General features: G+C 41.4%; 1 protein-coding gene across 6 annotated transcripts in view; it reads left to right on the top strand.

Moving 5' to 3' along the window:
* Window positions 1–986: 986 nt before the first annotated feature.
* Window positions 987–21,665, top strand: part of Atp13a4 (ATPase 13A4) — a 126,475-nt gene continuing 105,796 nt past the window's right edge. For 3 of the 6 annotated variants that reach the window (XM_052740598.1, XM_052740597.1, XM_052740599.1), the window contains exon 1: window positions 987–1,390. In XM_052740598.1, the coding sequence (XP_052596558.1) occupies window positions 1,328–1,390 (63 nt within the window). In that variant the 5' untranslated portion in view covers window positions 987–1,327. The remainder of the gene's footprint in view (window positions 1,391–21,665) is intronic. The other 3 variants (XM_052740594.1, XM_052740595.1, XM_052740593.1) reach the window with 2 other exon arrangements.

The raw sequence follows: 21,665 nt of genomic DNA on the forward strand, positions 1-21,665 counted from the left end.
TTTCACAGGTCACCGTTCCCTTCCCTCAGCATGCCTGCCATTTCCAGGTTATCAAAGTCAGTTCTTGTAGGTCAAAGGTCACACGGGAAGACGGGCTCAGAGATGTGTACCTGTCTTTCTATGCTTCTCTCAACACACCAGGACTCTCTACAGTTATCTCCGACTTATGTTCCGGCTTGCAGAGTAAGAACCTACCTACCTCCTAGCATACTTATTTATCTATTTGAATCTTTACATTGGCCTGAGGATAACAAACGTGACTTGGTCATTTTATGCTTCTATGCTAAAACAAATTTTTGCATAGCTTGTGTATAAATAAAAAGTGAAATGGAGGGTGGGGTGGAGAGACTGCTCAGTGGTCAAGAGTACTCGCTGCTTTTCCAGAGGACCTGGGTTAGATTCCCAATCCACACATAGTGGCTCACAACCACCTGTAACTACAGTTCTAGGGGATTGCACCAGGCATACACATGGTGCACAGACATACATGCAGGCAAAACATCTATGTGCATAAAATTTAAAAAAATCAAAGAAACAAAAAGCAAACACCTCCCCCCAATTTTTTTGTTTGGCAACTTGAATATTTTGTTTCTGGATGTCTCTCATTTAAGCTAAAAAGGATTGCCTAGAATAGTTGATTGTACTTTTATGCCTTTGCTACATGCTTTTCAAGAAAGCAAGCCTAGTTCTATACACACATTAAGTAGAATATTTATGCTGGTGTGTGCAAAAGGGAAATGCAATTATAAATATCTTTTGAGGTGGATTATGAATAATCTGTACTATTTGCAAGCATAATGAATGAGAATGGTCCTGAAAACCTATGGATTAGGGATTTGAATGGAGCAAATGAAAACCCAGCGCTGTTAGCCTCCCCACACCCCAGTTCCTTAGTTTCTGGGAATAAAGCAGCGACCTGGGAGTTCTTGAGCCGGCTTCTCCCGAGGGTCCTGCCAACTCCGCATTGTCCGGCTGGATTTGCAGTCAGATGCCTTAGGCTGGCAGGCTGTGGGCAGGCAATGAGTATTTTTCCCTGTAAGTTGGGTACAAAAAAGATCGACATGGGAGTGGCTTCCTCGGAGACAGCTGCCTTGAGAGAATGCAGGAGCAGGGAACAGCCAGAAATTCCTCCTGGCACCAAGTGCCCGGGGGAGGAGTCCACTTTGCTAAGTATTGTCATTTGCTGAAAGAAGGTGTGTGCTCAAGAAGGAGTTTTTAACCTGGAGGATCATTAACTCTTTCATTCAGCGACCTGGAGGTGGCTCTGGAGTTGGTCCTGGAAGCGGCTGCAAGCAAGGGTCGGGGAGCAGGAGCGGAGTGCGTTTCCATGGGGGACCACCTTGAGAAGGGCCAGCATGCTTTGCTCAACGAAGGAGATGAGAACGAGATGGTAAGATTCCAGTCACACTCTGTCCCCTTCTCCCAGTCCCCCTTCCCTAGCTTCGCACACGTACACACGTGAACACACTCACATACTTCACTGTGTGTTGACTCTGGAATTACAGAGTCAAGCAATCTCCCTGTCCCAGAAATGTAACTTCTGGCGGCTCGAATTTGATAGAATGAACATATTGTGTTCATTTTTATCAAGATTGTTTTCATTTGAAGTGAAACAGAAGGGAAGAGGAACACCGGGCTTCTTGACTATTCATTTCTGAGTCTCCATTTTTATGGAAAGTTCTGTCTAGAACTCCCATTTCATCAGGTCCCCAGGGTGAGGACCAGGGTATTCCCTGAAAGGAAGAACTGAACCCCAAAGGCAAGGCAGCTGGCTGCTGGGTCTTTGACTCCTTTCTTTTCTCACAGTCTTGCTGTTCAGCAGGGAAGGTACAAAGCATAAATATTAACCATGATCAGCCTACACACATTTCATTTTACTTCAAAAAAACTTACTGCTGTAGAGATTGGTTACAGAAAACTTTGTGTAGTTCACAGTTTTAGAAGTGCTCCTGAAACTTGGGAACTGTTAGAAAATCAAAGATGATTCTGTTCTTGTTGAATTTACAGTGATATTTCTCAATTACAATGTAATCAAGAGAGAGTGAGAGATGTGCACTTGTGTTTAATAAGGTCTTTTTACTAATTGTGTAAGCATAGGCTTTTATGCCGGTAATGATGCAATTAAAATGTGAAAATGTGATGCTCTCACTCTATAATAGCGTTTTATCTTCCTGGAATTAATACACAAACAACAAACCCAAAAGATATTTACTTAAAATGTTTTCTTGGTTAATTGCTTGAGTCCTGACTATTAAATTCTTTGTTTCTAAAACTGGTCTTTCAAGTTTAATCTGCTTACGTGTTTCTATAGCAACAACTTTTTTTTTTTTTGGGACATTCTGGAACAGATCCCATCTATCAAAGCTGAAAAAAAATTATAAAGAAATAAAGGGCACCTTAATTCAGTTGGCTTTCGTAATCACGTTTTTACTTCTTTCAGACTTAACTATCAAGTAACAGTTGCTTTCAAGGCCCTCCCCACATGTCACCAGAAATGACTTCCTGGCTTAATCTTGGCTTATGCTCCTTTCCCCAAGCATTTCCTTGAGAGATTGAAGTTGAGTCCTTATCCTCGTGTTGAACGCTCTGACCAGAAGGCAGGGACTTCTTCTGTGCCTTTCTCCTTGCTCATTTGTAAACGCACCCACTTTTCTCCTCTTTCCTCATCTTGACCACACTTTGTCTTTGACATACCATCGTGGATCACCTCTGTTCTTGAAGGCTAACCCCTCCCTAGCCTAACAAATGCTTCTGGTGGAGCAATTTGGTTACTAGTTGGTCTTTGTCACAGCACTGCCGATGGCGTGGGGGGGGGGGTCAGCCCAGCTTTGTATGCAGCTGGAAGCCCAGATGAGTGCCTTGGCTGGGGAAGGGCCGCTGTGTGTTTTGGTCCGCAGTGTTTTGGACAGTAGGCTCAGCAGAGGTGCAAGCATTAGTATGCACCCAGCTCCTTGTCCTGTTCTGACTGCAGAAACCTGGCCACCTGCCTAGTGCTGAATCATTTTTCTCAGCACACTGTTCCTCACTTACAACAGTAAACTTCAAAAGTTGTCCATCATTTGTCATCTATCTATCTATCTATCTATCTATCTATCTATCTATCTATCTATATTTATCACATATTTTTATTCTGGGTTCTGGCATATGAAGTATTTCCATGGCCATTTAGATTCCACCATGACCCTGCAAGGCCAATGGGGTGAGCAATGTACAAGGAATTTGCCTAAGATTGCCTCAGCCAGGAAGTCCAAGAGCTGGAGCATCACACAGACTAGCTGAAGCTGGTAGTTCTGTGTCTCTGGATCTGCACACAGTCCGTGGATACCTTTTCCAATGTTTGCTGGGGACACCGCCTCCAAATAGAACATATTGCTCTTCCTAATAAAGCAAGGGTAAGGAGAATGGCTGATCTTAGATCTCCTAAGCTATGTCGTTTTACAGAATTTGTGTTTGCTGAGTCGATTTGTCCCCTCTGACTTGTAGGCTAATCCCTTTTAGAATGCCAAGACTGTCTAAAAATGTGAGACACAAAACTGTTGACAGACTGTTTGCAAATGCCATGAGTGTGGACATTTCCAATTGTAATCCCTCAAATTTCAAGAAAAACTAACAATCTGGAGTTTATCTCTCATATAAAAGAAGAATGTGAATATTCATAGGCTGAGAGTAGATAGAATTATCTTTCAGCCTAGAATGAGAGAAGTGGGGACTAAAGAGCAATTGTAGGTGACCTGAAGGCAATATTGCCAAGTGAAAATAAAACCCTAAAAGACAGAAGACCCTGTTGGAGGACAGGAAAGTGCCCTCAGCAAGGCTCTTTAGCCAGGCACTTCTCAAAAGGCCTCAGAAAGATGTCTAGAGGGCACACCCTGGCCTTGGACTAGACATTCGCCTGCTCAAGCCCCAGTTTCCTTACCTATAAAAACAGGAGTGGTCCTTGTTTACCCTACCTGTCCCACAGGGTTCTTAGGAGGAGTAGCCGAGAGCATCCATGTGGAAATGTTTTGAGAAGGAGCGATTTTGGAGACTCATGAGCGGTTACTGTCTAAACAAAGGTAGGGGTGACTCCTATCTAGACAATTAACCAGCTGAATGAACACCACTCCAGAACAATAAAGCCACCTTTTCTATTAATGACCAAATAAGCATACATTTCTGTTTTCCGTTGAGATCACTTATAAATGGAGAGGTTGCTGTCCCTTTATACCTGTCTTGTAGGGCTCCTTGGGGGATGTTTTTTTTTTTTTTTTTTTTTTTTTTGTGAAGTGAGAGTATCAGGCTTCCTGGGAGTTCATGACCCCATGAATTCCAGTGTCGTGCATTTCTCTTTGGAAATGACTTGGAAGTATTACTGTCCATTTCCTCACACATGACTGACAATGATAAGGTTGATCTGATCCAACCATTGATCGCGTTAATGACATCACTCTTTCTGGAGAAATGTTTTATTCTAGCAAGACTTGGAAACGTGATATCCCCTGATGTTGCTCCTAGGTTCTTAGCAAGTAAAGGAAGAAACACTTGGCTGTTTTTCTGATTATAAAGGTGATGTATGTTTGTTGTGAAACTATTGAGATAAGAACTTGGGTCTGAAGAACAAGAAGATATGATCCATTAGTTTACTTCTGAACACGATTAATATTGCCATGTTGGTGACTTTCTTTCCAGGCTTACATAATGCATTCCTCAAACCATATCATCTAATGATTGTAGTACATTTTAATATTATTGATATTCTTCTAATTCTGTACATGTGCTCTTGTATTATGGAAATGCCAGGTAGTGGCCTACTGTGTAGCTGTACATCCTGTGACAATGCGTTGGTGCACTGAAATGAACAATGTCGATAGCATTTATGCTACAGAATTCTGTGCATAACTGCAGTAGGCCTTCCACCCTGACCCTGCCAGCACATTGCTGAGCATACTGTTTTCTCATTAGTTCCTTCCTCCCTGCCACATGCATCCAGATGCAATTTGGGTATTTACCTATTGTTTCTCCTATTCATTGTGCCCAAATAAAGTAAAACCAATCACAATCTGTCTTTAATGAATACATACAAATCCTTACAAATATGCACTTTTTTTTTTTTTGTTTTTTTGTTTTTGGAGACAGGGTTTCTCTGTGTCATTTTGGTGCCTGTCCTGGATCTCACTCTGTAGACCAGGCTGGCTTCGAACTCATACAGATCCTCCCGGCTCTGCCTCCCGAGTGCTGGGATCAAAGGTGTGTGCCACCACCGCCCAGCATACAAATATGTGTTTTTAAACAAAGAATGGAATGTGTACTCCCTTTTGAAGGCTATCTCTTTTTGTTACAGCTAAAGATGTATGATGCTCTATTCTCCTTTTGATATGGCACTGCATAGTTACTACCGTGTTTAACTTGTGTTTACATGATTAGTACTCCGTATCTCATGACGCTTGTTAGTCCTAATTTTGCACTGATTGTGATGGACAACCTTGGGCATTTTTGGACATTGTTCAGATTATTTCCTGAGAACAAATGCTCAGAGATAACATTGTAGCCTAAAGTCGATGCACAGTCAGTTTTGACTGACACACAATACTCCATTTCTCCCTAAAAGCTGTGCTGTGAAATTTATACTCAGAGCAGCAACTTCTTTTTATGGATATTCCCTCTCTCCTGCACTCCATCCTCCACTATTACTTTTTAATCTTTGGCTCATCTACTCTAGGAAATATTTGATGGTTGTATTAGTTTTGCATTTCCCTGACGAGGTTAAACGTGTTAAGTGGCATTTATGTTTTTCACTTAGGACCTCTTGTTTTTGTTACTAATGTTACTGATACTGCATTAAACATTTAACCTTAAATGTATGCATTTTTAGCTAAGAGAATGGGATTGTTTTGTTTTGCTTTCAGCATGATGCTTGCTGAAAACAAGTGGGGGTGATGTCCGAGGGTGTGTATGGGAAAGGGAAAAGGCACTCACAAGGACAATGTGTTTGGTGGTATGCTGGCAAATATTTCACGCTGTTATTATGTTAACTATGAAAAACTAAAACTAGTGAATATGGAAATGCAGGAGACTCTTTTTCAACTTCCGGGTCATTTCTGAGTGCCTGGCCAGATACTAGTATTGCAAATCACCTAGAGAGGTAGCGGGTGGTATGTGGGCTGAGCCACATTGGCAATCCCACTGTGCCATCACCTGTGAGTTGGGGCTGTTTGTCCTCACCAATTCTTTGGCTCGCCCTGATAGCTGATGTTTGTGTTTCTTCTCTAACACCCTGGAGCAGAAGCCCCTCCCCCTCCGACTTCACGGCCACTTACTTATTATGCATCATGAGCACCTCTGAGATGCTTGCCAATGTTAACTAGTGGGCCCACAGATTGCATAGTGGAGGAATTGTGTTCAGGCTGAGACATTTTGTCAGCTGAAATGTTCAGGGAGCTGGGCCACTGGCCAAGTCTCATGTCTTTATTCTCAATTCATCGCTGCAGAACTCCCATGGAGCGAACTCATCTTTGATAGAAACTTGTGAGGAGTGGGATTTAATAACTTCTGGAGAGCAGGGGTCCTGCTCAAGCCACCTTTCCACGGCCTTCCCCTTTCCTTCCCACAGCACAGTCCCCGGCACGAAGAGTGTGGCACTGGACGGTGTAATCGCAAGCCCATTAACCTGCAGCTTTCCACTCTGAGAAACGAGGAGGCAACAGGGCTCAGAAAGAGAACTGCCTTGAGTAATTAAAAAACAAAGCTAGAAAATTTGTTATTTATTTAAACTGGTCAATAATCCCATGTTTGTCAATTAGCTTTCCCCTTTCCCAAGTATAAACAGCTTATTCTTCAGAGTTAATTAGCCATACCACTCAATCTTTCTGTGATACCTTATCATATCCTTTCATTCACTCATGTATGAGCTCAGCAGATATTTAAGCAACCTCTGGTCAGTACCAAGAGTCCTCTGGGCTCACCAGGAAGATCGTGAATGAATAATAAAGAGCTTCTGCTTCCAAGAAGCTCATAGCTGAGTGGACAAGGCCAAGCACATAATTCGCAGGCCTCGAGCAAAATGAAAATGAACTGGCTGGTGTCCAACAATTATGAAGAACTTCTGGGTGATAGCAGTGCATTACACCGAGCGCCGGGTCATTTTCAGTGCAGGGTCCTTTGTGACCACAGGGTATAAATACAACGAGCCTGTGCTGCAAGCGGTGTCCTCATGGAGTTGTGGACATACATCCGAGGGAATAAGGACTAGGGAGAAATTTGGTGACAGCAAGCCTTAGGGAGAAAGGTGGCATACTGTTTCCTCCAAAGGGTAGGTAAGACCGTGTAGGGCTTTGTAAGACATTCCAATAATTTTCCTTCCCCAAGCACTGGTCCATGAAACAACTACTGGGCCCATGATGGGGACTATAGAATAGTACGTTCTTAGACTCCATTCTAGACCTACTGAATTAGAAGTCACAATGGTGGAGTTAGACTTAATTAGAATGGTTGGGTGCTGGCCTGATTGATACAATGTGGAAACCACAGAATATTTGCCACTAGGGGTGATATGGAGGGTTTTCATGGGGTGAACAAAGTTGGCTGGAGAAAGAACAAGTCAATGAAGAAATGTTTGAAACAGTCTAGGCAAGAGGATCAAAACTAAACTAACGTGTTGTCAGAGAGGATGATGGGTAGAAAAAGGATTTGACAGTATTTAGGAGTCAGAATGAAAAGGAATTCATCATCCATAGACTGTAATCTAGGAAAGAGACAGTGAGGGACATGGCACCAACTACAGATGGCTGGGAGTGTCCTTCCATGAGAGGACATGATGGGATTGCAGATGGTTATAGTAAACAGTGAATTTTGATGCTGATTTGGGCCAAGTATAGACTAAGAATATACACAAAGTAATTGACTTAATCTTCTAAGTCTCACTATGCAAGATCTGTCATCTCTTTTTTATTAATAGGAAAACGGAGGTATGGCACTGTTAAGTGACATGCCTAGGCTTATTTGGCTAAGTAAACAGTAAGTAATGGCTTCAGTCCTTGCCTTAGACAGTAGTTTGCTGTCTACTGGGTTCTCACAGTTCTAGATGTACTGTTTTACTTGTTAGCAGTAAAAAAGAGCTGAGCATATTGGAAGAAAACACCCTAGGAAGCCGGAGACCAGCATTGAAGTGTTGGCTCTGACAGTATTTATTTTTATAACCACGAAACAAATTATGCTCACCTCTCTTTGACTTTGCCTTACAAGGCAGAGATAATAAACACCTTACTCATTCGAACCAGGGCTCAATGCAGATGATATCTTAAGGTTTTCTCCCACCCCCGTGTTTAAGAATTTAAAGAGGTACATGAAATCACTGTGTAGTTTAAAGAAAGTTTGATGCTGTTGATTTCTTCAAGGTGCTGTGGATTTGGTATTTTTCCTGTGTGTGTGTGTGTGTGTGTGTGTGTGTGTGTGTGTGTGTGTGTGTGTGTATCTTTGATTTAGTTTTCTTGAGACAGAGTCTTGCAATGTAGCCTGGATGACTTTGAGCTTATTACCCTCCTGCTTTAGACTCTCAAGTGCTTGGACTACAGGAATGCACTGCTACACTTAGCAGTATGAGTTTTTCTAACTAAGGAAAGGAAAACACACTTGAAGATATTGTACTCAATGGGAACTAGACATTTACAAGTGCTCTGTGGGCTCCTCAGAGAGGAGGCAGTAAAGAGTGTCAGTCAATAATTAACCAGCACCTGAAATTACAAGGTGTTGAGGCCCAAAGAAAAAAGCAAAGATGTGACCTGAGAAGCCAGGGCCTCGGTAATGTGTCTAGAGGAGATATGCCCATGGGTCATGACTTCAAGGCTCTGTGAGGATTAGCTGAAGTAGGACAACCCACTTAATGACCTACAGCTCTTTCTGAAGGCTCATCATATAAACCTTGGGAAACTGTCCAAACCATCACATAGTGAGAGATGAAAGGCTGATGAGGACACAGCCTCCTGAGCCCTGCTATCTGCCGAAGGCCGGTCTTCTGGACAATGAGCACAGCCATGGCTTGGATGTTCCCCCAGAAAAAGAACAGATAGGAGGCGTCCTGTATGCTTTCCACAGCTATGTATCTCGAACACTCTCTGATCTTAGTGGGTACACATGGGGTCCTGGCTAGGACTGTCATCAATTTATCATCTCTGGAATTCAGCTTTGGGACAGAGCCAGGCTGCAAGGTTTTGGGTACTTTATTCTCAAAATCAGTAGATGGATAACAGTGTGAATGATGAACTGTCCAGGATTGGAGGCCATCTCCAAAAGTACTCAAGAATTTAAGTTTGTATAGATAGTTTGAAACATATAGACACAAATAGTTACTCATATCTTCTTTTAAATAAAAGATGGTTGGTTTTTGCCGGGTGGTGGTGGTGCAGACCTTTAATCCCAGCACTCAGAGGCAGAGGCAGGTGGATCTCTGTGAGTTCGAGGCCAGCCTGAGCTACAGAGTGAGTTCCAGGAAAGGTACAAAGCTACACAGAGGAACCCTGTCTTGAAAAAAAAAAGATGGTTGGTTTTTATAGCCCATTTAAAATATTTTAATATCCAAAATGTGTTTATTGGGATCATTTTCCATGCATCTTGAATCAAGATGCTTTCAATGATTCCTCCTCCTGGAAGAGTATTCTTCTGTTAACCATGCTTTTCTGCCTGTAGGCTGGCAGAGGACAGCAGAGCAGCCAACACACAGGCTACTGTTTGTCCATGGCTAACAACCGTGGATACACACACACACACACACACACACACACACACACACACACACACACTCGCACACAATGATTTTTATAATATCTTGTGCATTTCACACCCATAAAGTAGGAATTGAGGGTCTGTACCAGGGACTTTTTTTTGGTGTGTTTCCTCTTCTTTTCTGGAGAAGGATGAAAGGGGACTCTGTAGAGGGCAGTCCTCTCCTCTGGGACAGGCCTGGTCTAGTAGGGAGGCTATCAATAAAAGGCTATATTTTTGGGAATTTCATATAATGTATTTTGATTATATTTACCCACAGCTCCTTCCTTAATCCCTCCCAGATTTACCTCCCACTCCCTACCCCCCAAATCCATGTCCTTTTTAGAGAAAAAATAACCCATCAACTAATGTGTGCTGCCCACATCTTCCTGGGTGTAGGCTCATCCATCCATTAGAGTGTGGTCAACCTCCGAGGATCACACTCTTAAAGAAAACAGGCTCTCCCTGTTCCAGAAGCCATAAACTCTCCACAGTTTCTCAGTTAGAGGTAGGGGTCATGAACTCCTTCCCACTCCTGCTAAAACGTTGACTGGCTTGATCTCATGCCAAGTCTTATTCAGGCAACCATAGCTGCTGTGAGCTTATGTACACAGCGGTCCTGTCAAGTTCAGAAGACACTGTTTTGCTCTGGTCCTCCGTGACCTCTGGTTCTTACAGTCTTTCTGCTCCTCTTCTGTAAAGGTCTCTGTGCCTTGTGGGAAGGGGGCTGTATAGATGTCCCATTTGGGGCTGAGCGCTCAGCTGACACGTATTCCCTGTCCTGGTTATGAATTTCTGAGGGAACCACCATTGGCCTCACAAAGAAACTGCTCTGATGAGGTCTGAAAGCCGTACTAATTTATGGGTACAGAGATATGAATTCAGAGAGCAGTTTGATGCCAGGCCCATTCAGCAAACTAACAGTAGAAGGCTCACCCCTGGGTTTGTGAGCTCCTTAACCATGGATTCTTGGCCATATTTACAGTGCCAGGCATATGTTTCCTCTTGTGGAACAGGACTTATATCTAATCATGAAGTGGTTGGTTATCCTCATAACATGCCATTATTTCGCCCATGGGTGTATTTTGCAATTTTGGTAATTGTTACAGTTCAAAGTGCTCATGTCTGGGTAAGACTTTGATGACATCTCCATTCCCATAGCACACATAACACATAGCTTGGCGGGAGAATTCTTGCTGGCCAATGCTAACTCCTTGATTTTTCCAAGGCCTATGACCAGTGTGCGCAGCGTCTTCAGCATTAGGGTCTCACCGTCAAATTCTACTGGACAACCAGGAATAATAACAATAGCCTGTATTGTTTTGGGGGCTCTCTGGGACACCTATGACCAACAACTTGAGGGGATGTTAGCCTACTCCCAACAGCAGACTTTTTATTAGGCAAGCTATGACTTCTGGGATGAGCGTAAGCCCCCGTGTAGGTGTCTTCGCTAGGGTGACTATCGTCATGATAAAACACCATGACAAACACAACTTGGGGAGGAAAGGGTGTAGCTGGCTTACACTTCTATATCATAATCTATCACTGAAGGAAGTCTAGACAGGAACTCAAACAGGGCAGGATCCTGGAGGCAGGAGCTGATGGAGAGGCCATGGAGGAGGGCTGCTTACTGACTTGCTTCCCCAGGGTTTGTTCAGTCTGCTTTCTTATAGAACCCAGGATCACCAGCCCAATAACGGCACCACCACATGAGCTGGGCTTTGTCCTGTAAATCACTGATTAAGACAGTGCTCTACAGGCTTGCCTACAATCTGATCTTATGGAAGCATTTTCTCAATTGAGATTCCCTTTTCTCACACGACTTCAGCTTGTGTCAAGTTGACATCAAACTAGCCAGCACAGTAGGGTACCCCAGTTAAACATATTGTATCATTTATAGGCTTGGTGATATGAAGGGGGAAGGCAAATAATGGGAAAGGATATTCAGTGGGGGAGAATGTTGGGAGGAAGAGGTTGAGGGAGGGATGACTAACATTAAGGATGTTTGAAAGAGCCATATGGAAATCTACTATTTTATAGCATATTTCTTATTCCTGGGGATTGAATGCAGACTTTTGTGCACAGTAAGCAAATTTTTACTTCTAGCTCACTTCCCCAGCCAATGGCATAAATGTGTTTCAGTTTTTCTGTCCTTCAGCTTGGAAATACCCAGTAACCTAAAGATCTTTCAGCTGGGGGAAAAATGATCTGTAGACTTTTCCTTCATTCAATGACAAGAAACAATTTTTGTTTTCCATTTTCTCTAACCAGTCATGTATTCTTCTTACTGGCACTTTACAGAATACATCAATTTTTTCTTCTTCCCCTCCCCTCCTCTCCTATCCCCTCCCCTCCTCTTCTGTCTCATTTCCTCGCTTCCCCCTTTTCCTTCATTATTTCTTTCCTTTCTTCCTTCCTATGGGGACTTGTTGTGTTGTTCAGGTTCACCTGGATTTCCAGTGCTTAAATAATACTTCCACTTCAACATCCCAAGTATTGGGGGCTACAGGTGCATGCCACCACATCTGGTTCATCCATCCTTGCCCCTCCCCCTCTCGTTTCTCCCCCTCTCTCTCTTTCCTTCCCTCTGTATCTTGATCTCCCTCTGTAGCCCGGTCTAGCTTCAAACTTGCAGTCTCGCTGTCCCCATCTCTGGAGTGTTGTGATCACAGACCTCCACCACCACTCTCCTCTCTTCCTTTCCTTTTTGGTAATGAGATATGTAACTTTTATTGATTCTTTGTCGATTCTGCATCATGCATTTCGATCCCACTTACCTCCCCATCCCCTTACACCCACCCTCAGCTCTTACAACTATCCTCCCCAAACAAAACCAAATTTAAAAGAAAAACAGCAACAAAGAACCCAACCCAAACCAACCAACCAACCAACCAACCAACCAAACAAACAAACAAACAAACAAACAAGCAAAAAGAGAGAGGACTCTTGTCCTGGAAGCTGTCGTGTGGCCCATTGAGTCACATTTCACCCTTTAGTTCATTCATCTTTACTTGCAAGTGTTCATTGCCATGAGTCATTAGCCTGGTTAGAGGCCTCTGGCTTCTGCTATGCCACCGATAATGGGCTCTCACTGGGGCTCCTCCTGGCTATCCTGTTGCTGTCCTGTGTTATAGAGATCCTGCTATTTTGGATCTGTAGGTTCATCCCCTTCACTTGCACCAACCGTTCATAGATAGTAGTAGTAGATAGTAAGCAGTAGATAGATAGTAGTAGTAGATAGTAAGTGGTAGAGTGTCTTTTCTTCTACTTTTCTTCTGGTATCATTGGAGTTTTGCTTTTTTTCCTGGGAGAATTTCCTCCTTGGAACGAATTGATCTTTGTCACTTACTGTTTGTTTCAGAAGCTCAAGTCACTATACAGAAAGAACCAGAGACGTGAGAAGGACTTTGTGCCCATCTGCTGGAGCCATTAGTCACCTTCTTCACACCTGTGCTGTCAAGGAGACAACTGTGCTATGTCCTTTCCATTCCAGTTATCTGTCTTTCCCATGAGCACAGGGTGGAACATGTGGGGAGGAATTCTTAGTACCTATGAACAGGCTGGGCTTAAAATAATTTAGATATTACAAACTTTTTTCTAGCCCATATTTGACCTTCATGCACTTATTCACATTTTAGCTCATTTCTTTTTATCTGTTTGTATGGCAGCCATCACCTTCTCTCCCATGATCCATAAAAGATGAAAGCATCATTTTATCCTGTCTCTTTTTAAGATATTTATTTATTTTTATTGTATAAGTATGGGTGTTTTGTCAGCATGTATATCTGGGCACCACATCTATGCAGTGCCTATGGAAACCAGAAGAAGATGTCAGATTCTCTGGACTTTCAGGTACAGATGCTTGTGAGCTGCCATGTGGGTGCTGGGAACCGAACCTGGGTCCTCTGTAAGAGCCACATGTGCTCTTAACTGCTGAGCCATCTCTTCAGCCCTAGTGTTTGTCTTTTCTTGGAAGTTGGTTTACTTGATTGACTTGAAGTTTTAGCCGTTGGGTTGATTCAAGAAAGTATATGACTGTGGGATATCTTTTTCCCCCCTTCTGGTGGTTATGACAAATGCTGTATTCTGTGCAGTGTTCTGAGTTTAAAAGAAAAGTCTTTATGGGAGACTGGTTGAAGACTAGATAAACCATGGTTCAGGTAAACTGTTTGTCATAGTCATACCTAACCATTTTGGGAACAGTGGCTATCAAAGAAAGTGTAGGAAGTTAGCTTGGCAAAGCTAGTCAGTGTTGCTTACTCTTGGCATCATGATTTTCTACATTCCTTTTCTTACATGTCCTAGTCCTGGGTATGTAACTGCTATAAGTTTTTTTTTTTTATAAGAATTTAAGTCAAATTAAAAATAATCTGTTTTCTCATCACCAAACCACAATCGATATAATAACCAAGACAATATGTCTCCTCCTAAAATTAGTACACCATAGTTATGTTTCCTGAGGAAAACAACTTAGATGATGCATAAGGCAGTGATTTCACAATAACAATTATAAGTATGCTCAAGGAACTTTAGAGGATATGAATAAATGCTGAAATAAAAACAGTTGAATGGAATTAAAAAAATAATTCAAGACATGAAAATAGGATTTTATACAAAGATAGAACTTCTGAAGAAAAGCCAAACTAGATTAAAATTTGAAACTAAAATTCATAACTCAAAGCAAAAGCTCAGTGGAAAGCTTTACCAATAGAAGGGATCAAATGAAAGAGGAATCAATCATCAGGGCTTGAAGAGAAATAGAGGAACTCAATCACCAGGGTTTGAAGAGAAGTAGAGGAACTCAATCACCAGGGCTTGAAGAGAAGTAGAGGAACTCAATCACCAGGGTTTGAAGGGAAGTAGAGGGATCAATCACCAGGGCTTGAAGAGAAGTAGAGGAACTCAATCACTAGGGCTTGAAGAGGAGTAGAGGAACTCAATCACCAGGGTTTGAAGGGAAGTAGAGGAACTCAATCACCAGGGTTTGAAGAGAAGTAGAGGAACTCAATCATCAGGGCTTGAAGAGAAGTAGAGAAACTCAATCATCAGGGCTTGAAGAAAAGTAGAGGAATTCAATCATCAGGGCTTGAAGAGAAGTAGAGGAATTGAATCAACCAGTCAAAGAAAACATGAATCTAGGAAAACCCATGAGGAGACTATGCAGGAGATCTAGGACATTATAAAAAGACCAACTCTATGAAGAATAGGTATAAAGAAGGAGAAGAAACTCAGGTCAAAGGTTCAGAGAGTATTTTCATCAATAGTGTAGAAGAAAATTCTCCAAATCTAATGAAAGAGATGCCTATCTAGGTGTGAGAGGTATCAAGGACACCAAAATAACGGGCCCAGAAAAGAAACTTCCCATGCCATATATGTGGGGGCCCACAAGGGTTTCCTAGTGAATTCTGAGCTTGCTTTACACAGCAGGGCTGCGTTAGGAGATGGCTTGACAATGTGCATGGTTACCAGGTGTTTGGAAGGGTCTACACTTGGCTGTGATGGGAGAGGTCTTTTGCTCCACCCCTTGGCATTCCTATGAAAAGCCCTTTAGAAGAGACAGAAGGGGCTGGTAGATATTGATCCAGGTCCTCCTGAAGCTATTCTGTGTTTCTGTCTGTCTTCTCCATACTATCTTTCTATCTAAATATTTCTTATCCCTCCCTCCTCAAGAGTACCCTGGGAAAAAGTGGGAGCCGGCCTCCCACACATATAATAATCAAAATAATAAATGCACAGAACAAGAAAGGATATTGAAAACTGTAAGAGAGAAAGACCAAATCACATTTAAAGTCAGGCCCATCAAAATTACATGACTTTTAAAAGGAGATCTTGAAACCCTAAGGGATTCAGACTGATATCAGACAAGTTCTGAAAGACCACAGATGCCAGCCAAGACCACTATAGCCAGCAAAACTATCAGCCATACTTAAAGGAGAAAGAAAAACTTTCCATGACAACAACATTTAAGGGATTTATGTCCACCAAGTCAAATCTATGGAGGATATTAATAGGATTACTCCAGTCTGAAGAGAAAGTTCAACACCCACAAGAGGGCACAGGGAATAAATGAACAGTTTTAGAACCGTTCATCAAAAGAGGTCTAAGGAAACTCCACCACATCTACCCAATGTTAGGAATTAATAAACATTGTTCAAAGTAATTCTTAATTTTAATAGTCTCAATTATCCCTTAAAGAGACACTGAGTAGTAACAGAGAGAGTTAGAGAACAGGACCCATCTTTTTGCTGCCTCTGAAAAACATACCTCACCATCATGATAGTATACACCATGGAGTAAAAGATTGGGAAAAGGTATTCCATGAAAATGGAACCAAGAAACCAGCAGGCATAGCTATTTAATATCTGACAACATAAACTTCAAACCAAAACTAATCAGAAGAGACAGGAGGAACATGCCATATTCATCAAAGGAAAAATCTGCCAAGAGGACACTGCAATTCTGAAAGTCTTCTAAACATAGGGTGACCTAATTTCATAAAAGAAGGAATATTTAACCTAAAGACACAGATTAACTTCAACACATTAATAGTAGGTGATATCAGTGTCCCACTGTCACCAATAGACAGATTATCCAGATAAAAGCTAAACAGAAAAACATTGGAGTTAAATGGCATCATAAATAAAATGGACTTAACAATGATCTATAAAATAGTCCATCTAAATGCCAACTAATGTAAATTTCTCTCAGAAGCCCATAAGATTTTTTCTGAACTTGACAACATATTAGGGCACAAAGAAAATCTCAATAAATATAAGACAATGGAAATAACATCTGTGTTCTCCCTGACCACAGTGGAATAAAGCAGGCTGCCAAGAGCAATAGAAAGTACAGAAGCTACACAAACTCATGGAAACAAACAACACACCAATGAGTAACAATTTGGTCAAGAATGAAATCACAAAAGAGATTTAAAAATTCCTAGAGATCAGTGAAAATAAAAACACAATATGCCCAAATCTGTAGGACATATTGAAGGCAGCCCCAAGGAGACAGTTTATAGCACTAAGTGCCTACAGAAAAATGTTGAGAGTTCTCAAATTAATAAAACATCTGAATGTTTTAGAAAGCCAAGAACAAACAGCACCCCTGGAAGGTAGACAGGATGAGATAATCAAAATGAACTTAATGAAAGAAATTAAAACTACAAATAATCACAGAAATGAAGAATTGGATCTTTGAAAAGATTAACATGGCTGACAAACCTTTAGCTAAATTAACCAAAAGAAAAAGAGGGTCCCATTAACAAAATTAGATAGGGAAAGGGAGATATTACAACAAACCCTGAAAAAATTCAGAGTCTCATAAAGATATTTAAAAAATCTGTATTCCACCACATTGGAAAATCTAAACTAAGTAGATGATTTTTGACATACATATGATATCGTTAATAGTCCAAATGAACCCGTAATAACCTCTGAGATAGAAGCAGTAATTAAAAATCTCCCAACTAAAACAATCTTGGGTCTTGATGGATTCAGTACAGAATTTTATTAGATTTCCAGGGAATTAATTACTCTTGGTTTTTCTCCAGAACTTGATGGTAAGACCCTATTGTTAAGTACACCATATACTCAAGTCATAGAAGATGTAATAATCAAGCTGGTACTGACTGGGTTGTTTCACCCCTACTGGATAGCTTTCATAAGAGCTAGAAGGTGCTATGCACATTACTGGAGGAGGAAAGTAATCAATATTACCCAGCTGTGAATCCTGTGAACCTCAATAAGGAAAGACCTGGCAAAACATGACCACTTGTATAATAGTGGTATAATTGCTATGGGAGTAACCACACTTTCTAATTGTATTGACTGTCTGCTCCACAAGATGTAACCCATGCTGAGCACTGTTATCGGGGACCAAGAGTCTGTGGCTAGATAGGTTATGACCCGTAGGGGAGAACTTATTACTATTGTTCTGCTAAATGAATATAGCATTAAATTGACTCCTAATGACTTTTGCGATACCCATTGTTTAACGCAACTTTCAACCCTTATCAGAGAAGCTCATTTTTGTTAGTAGATGATGATTAACTCAGAGACCCACCACTGGCCAATATGCAGAGGATAAGAGACTGTGAACTGTTCAACCCTAAATGGGACTTCAATATCACAGTCCTTGTTCCCAAGGCTCAGGGATCATTGGTAAAGAAAAAGCTGAGAGAAGTTAAGAGCCAGAGGTGGTAGATGATGCCACTGAAATAGTGTTTTCTGTAACATGGTAGGGCAGTTACAACATGTGAACTCATAGTGGCCTCGGCAGCATGCACAAGGTCTGCATAAGCTCAGGCTCTAAGATGACTTCTGTTTCTAGCTCTCTAGCTCTACTCCATGGTTAAATGTCTAGCTTTTAGTATACTTTTTATACTAAGGTTTTTTTTGTGTGTGTATGGGGGGGGGTGAGTTTGAAAAGCTCAAAGACACACTGTTTCAGGCCAAACAAAGTTAGTTTGTTAGCTCAGTCAGAAGGTTCACATGTAGTACCATTTTCAGGCACATATTAACCCTGGAGCAGAGAAGGTGTCTCATGCTGGCTTTCTGTTTTCTTAGTGGATAGACCTACCATTGCTGGTTTATTCTCTCATTCCTCAGGGGGTTCTCTGACAACTCTAGTGTTGTATATCCCCAGTATCAATCCAGTAGGAAAAAGAAATTTCCTCTTTCCAGTCTTATTCAAACACGCATTCCTTGTCAAGGGATCTGATGTACTTTTGCTCTTCATCTCTTCACATTCAGTGCTGTGGCCTGGAGAAAGTCACACTGTAGTCACATGCCTACTCTCAGAGTGAGTTAGACTAGTCCATCCGACATAGAGCACTTTAGCTGAAGATAGTGAGGATGTGGTCTGCCATGAGAAAATGGAGGTACTGGATACTGTTTTCTGCGGTTGAGCAGTCTAATAGAAATACAAATTAGTAAACACATAATTGTCTGATAGACAATAAGCAACAGGTAAACCAAACTGAGTAAATATGGTTTCGAATGGTCAGGTACTTGGTAGGCTGAGGCAGGAGGATCACAGTGTGTTCAAGTCCAGCCTGGACTACTGAGCAAGACCCTATCTTAAAAACAAGGACTTAAATGGTCATGTTCCCCAGGGTTGTTTATTTTCTTTGCCACAGGTTTTTTTTTTCCCACTAATTTGGATTTCTGTCAGCAGGTAAAAAAAGAGGCTTGCAGAAAGTATTTCTCTGACTTTAAAACTGAGATGTGTTTGATGATTAATGTGTAAAATACAGGAAATTCTAATATAAGAAGAATCACAGGATGCCATTATCCAAGGCAAATCCCATTAGTATTCTGCTTGATGTATGGACCTAGTCTTCTTCTCTTTTGTTTGGTATACTTTCTTGTGAGTGTTTTTGAAATTGAATTTGTAATAATAGTGCATAATTTTACATTGTTTTTCTCCATTTAACACTCATATACATATTCTTCTCACCAGATTAAAATCCTAAGTAGACATTATTTAATAGCTGCATAATAGTCTTTAATAATTGCCCTTTGTTGTGCACACAGATGGTGTCTATTTATCACGATGAGAAACTGCAGTAAACATCTCTAGATACAAGTCTTGTCTGTGTCTCATTGAAGCTCTAACAGAGAGCAGTTTTTAGTTGTTGAATACCTCACCTTGTTGAGATCGGCATATTTGTAGACTGCTAAGCTTTTAATTCCCCTAACAAGAGTAGAGCCTGAGATGAAAGAAGATCTCTTCTCGTCATTAGAGGCTCAACTGCCATGACTGGAGAAGGTTTCATTGCTCAGAAATTCTGTGTTTTCTGTTCACCAGTCTAGAGAAGTATGAAGAGGGACTGTGGGACAGGGAACTGAAGTTTCTTTTGACTTAAGGATCTTTCAAACGAAAGGCATCATGCTCATGTAAAGGATTGCTACAGCAGCAGACCCTGTTGGACTGGTGAATGGGGCTCCAGCAACCACCTGGAGGCCTTTGCATTTCTCATGTGTAACCCACCCCCCGCCCAACCCCAGCCACTGTTTCTATCCAAGAAGGAAGAAACAAAAAAGCTACAATTCCTTCAAATTACTTTGGCATAAAATACAATCCCCTGTGGCCACAGCTACAATATTTATTCTTTCATAGTCTCGGGTGTGCGGCTTTCTAATGTGTGAGGGGGAAAATTCAATCGTCTGAATTCTAAATTTTTTACCTAAAATCTTAGCGCAGGAAAAATTTAAACTTTGCACTTTGCATGCTAACAATGTTTTAAAAATTGCTTTCATGGTGTCCATGAATAGCTGCATTAGTCAATTAAAAACAGAAAAAGAACATGTACATAAGTGGTGCAATATCTAATTATCACAAGGATACACTTTAAAAATTAATTTTAATGATTTATTGTTCAACTTGTTTACTGCTATATGTCCAGTGCTTGGAAAATCCCTGACAGCTGCCCAATATACAGTAGATACTTTTGAGATAAATACTGAATGTTTGGTGGATATAACTGGTTTCAGGTACATTCTAAATTCATGTGAACATAGGACATGTGACAATCAATTTTGATGATCAACCTGATGGGATTCAGAACCATGATGATAACAGAAGTATGTCTGTAAGGGGTTTTCTAGGTGAGGTTAACTGAGGGGAGAAAACCTACCCTAAATGTGAGTGGGTTCCCTTCCGTGGACTGAGGTCCCAGACTGCATAAAAAGGAGAAAGTGAGCTGAGCACCAGCATTGTCTCTCTGTTTCCTGACTGGACTTTATGTGACTCAGCAGCATCATGCTTCTTCCTCCATGCCCTCCCAGCCCACGTGGATTGAAATCACAAACTGTGAGCCAAGATAAGCACTTCCCTATTTAAATTACTTTGGTCACAGCAGTGCAACCGACATAGCACATAAACCCCAATGTCAACAAGGAAGGATTAGAATTTAGAGAACTAGGTCACTGGATTACTTTCCATCTAGTTCACAGGTTTGCAGGGTTTCAGGTCAGGAGTCCCTTCAAGGGCTATCTAATGCTTTCTTACTGCTTACTTTTACCATCCCATATGTTCCTAAATGCTCTCAGGGAAGTAAATTTGCTGAAAAGCAAACCATTTCCTTCTACGACCAATCTATAAAACAACAAAACAAACCCACGACCTCTTCATTATGTTAAATTAAAATATGGTTCCATTAATGTCAATCCACTAGTTCATCTTCTTTGACCTTCTGTGGCCACCTATCCAAAGTATACTTCTGTCTTCTTCATTGCCACAACTCACACCTCTCAGAATTCTTCCTAGTTGGTCCCTGTCCTCACGCCTCCAGACAGCTCTTTGTCAACCCTACCATACTCATTTCTTCAGATGCTCTTCATGTGACATGGTTCTTTGACATCAGCCTCAGAAGGTCTTAGAAAGCCATTGTGCTTGATGACGTAAGGAACTTTCCATCTCTTGGTGTCATTCTCCTTTCAAAATCCACAGAGATCCTGGGATTCCTGGGCATCAGTCAGGAAAGGTGAGGTAGGGGATAACTGCCACTTCCTATCACTAAAGTCATTGTAGAAAAGGAGTCCAGAGACTAGTGACGCCACCTGGTGACAGATCATTCTGATTGTGGCCTTATTGTTGTTCTTATCACTGTCATCATCATCATCATTATCATCATCGTCATCATCATCATCATCATCATTGATTATATATACTGACTACTGACTACTTACCACATTCAACGCTCACTATTAAACATTTTGTCAAGGGGTGGGGGTAAGACAGGACTGCACTATGTAGTCCAAGCTGACCTGTCACTCATTTTGTAGCCCAGGCTGGTCTTGAACTTGGTATCCAGTAGTCTCAGCCTCTCCAGGGATGAAATTATGTGTGTGTGCCACCACACAGGGCTACTAGTTAAGCATCTTCATGTGAGTCTTTATTTTCAGATTTCAAAAATTCTGTTCAAT

This window comes from Peromyscus californicus, unplaced genomic scaffold (genome assembly GCF_007827085.1).
Source record: "Peromyscus californicus insignis strain IS unplaced genomic scaffold, ASM782708v3 Scaffold_16__1_contigs__length_79575227, whole genome shotgun sequence".
Lineage (NCBI taxonomy): Eukaryota > Metazoa > Chordata > Mammalia > Rodentia > Cricetidae > Peromyscus > Peromyscus californicus.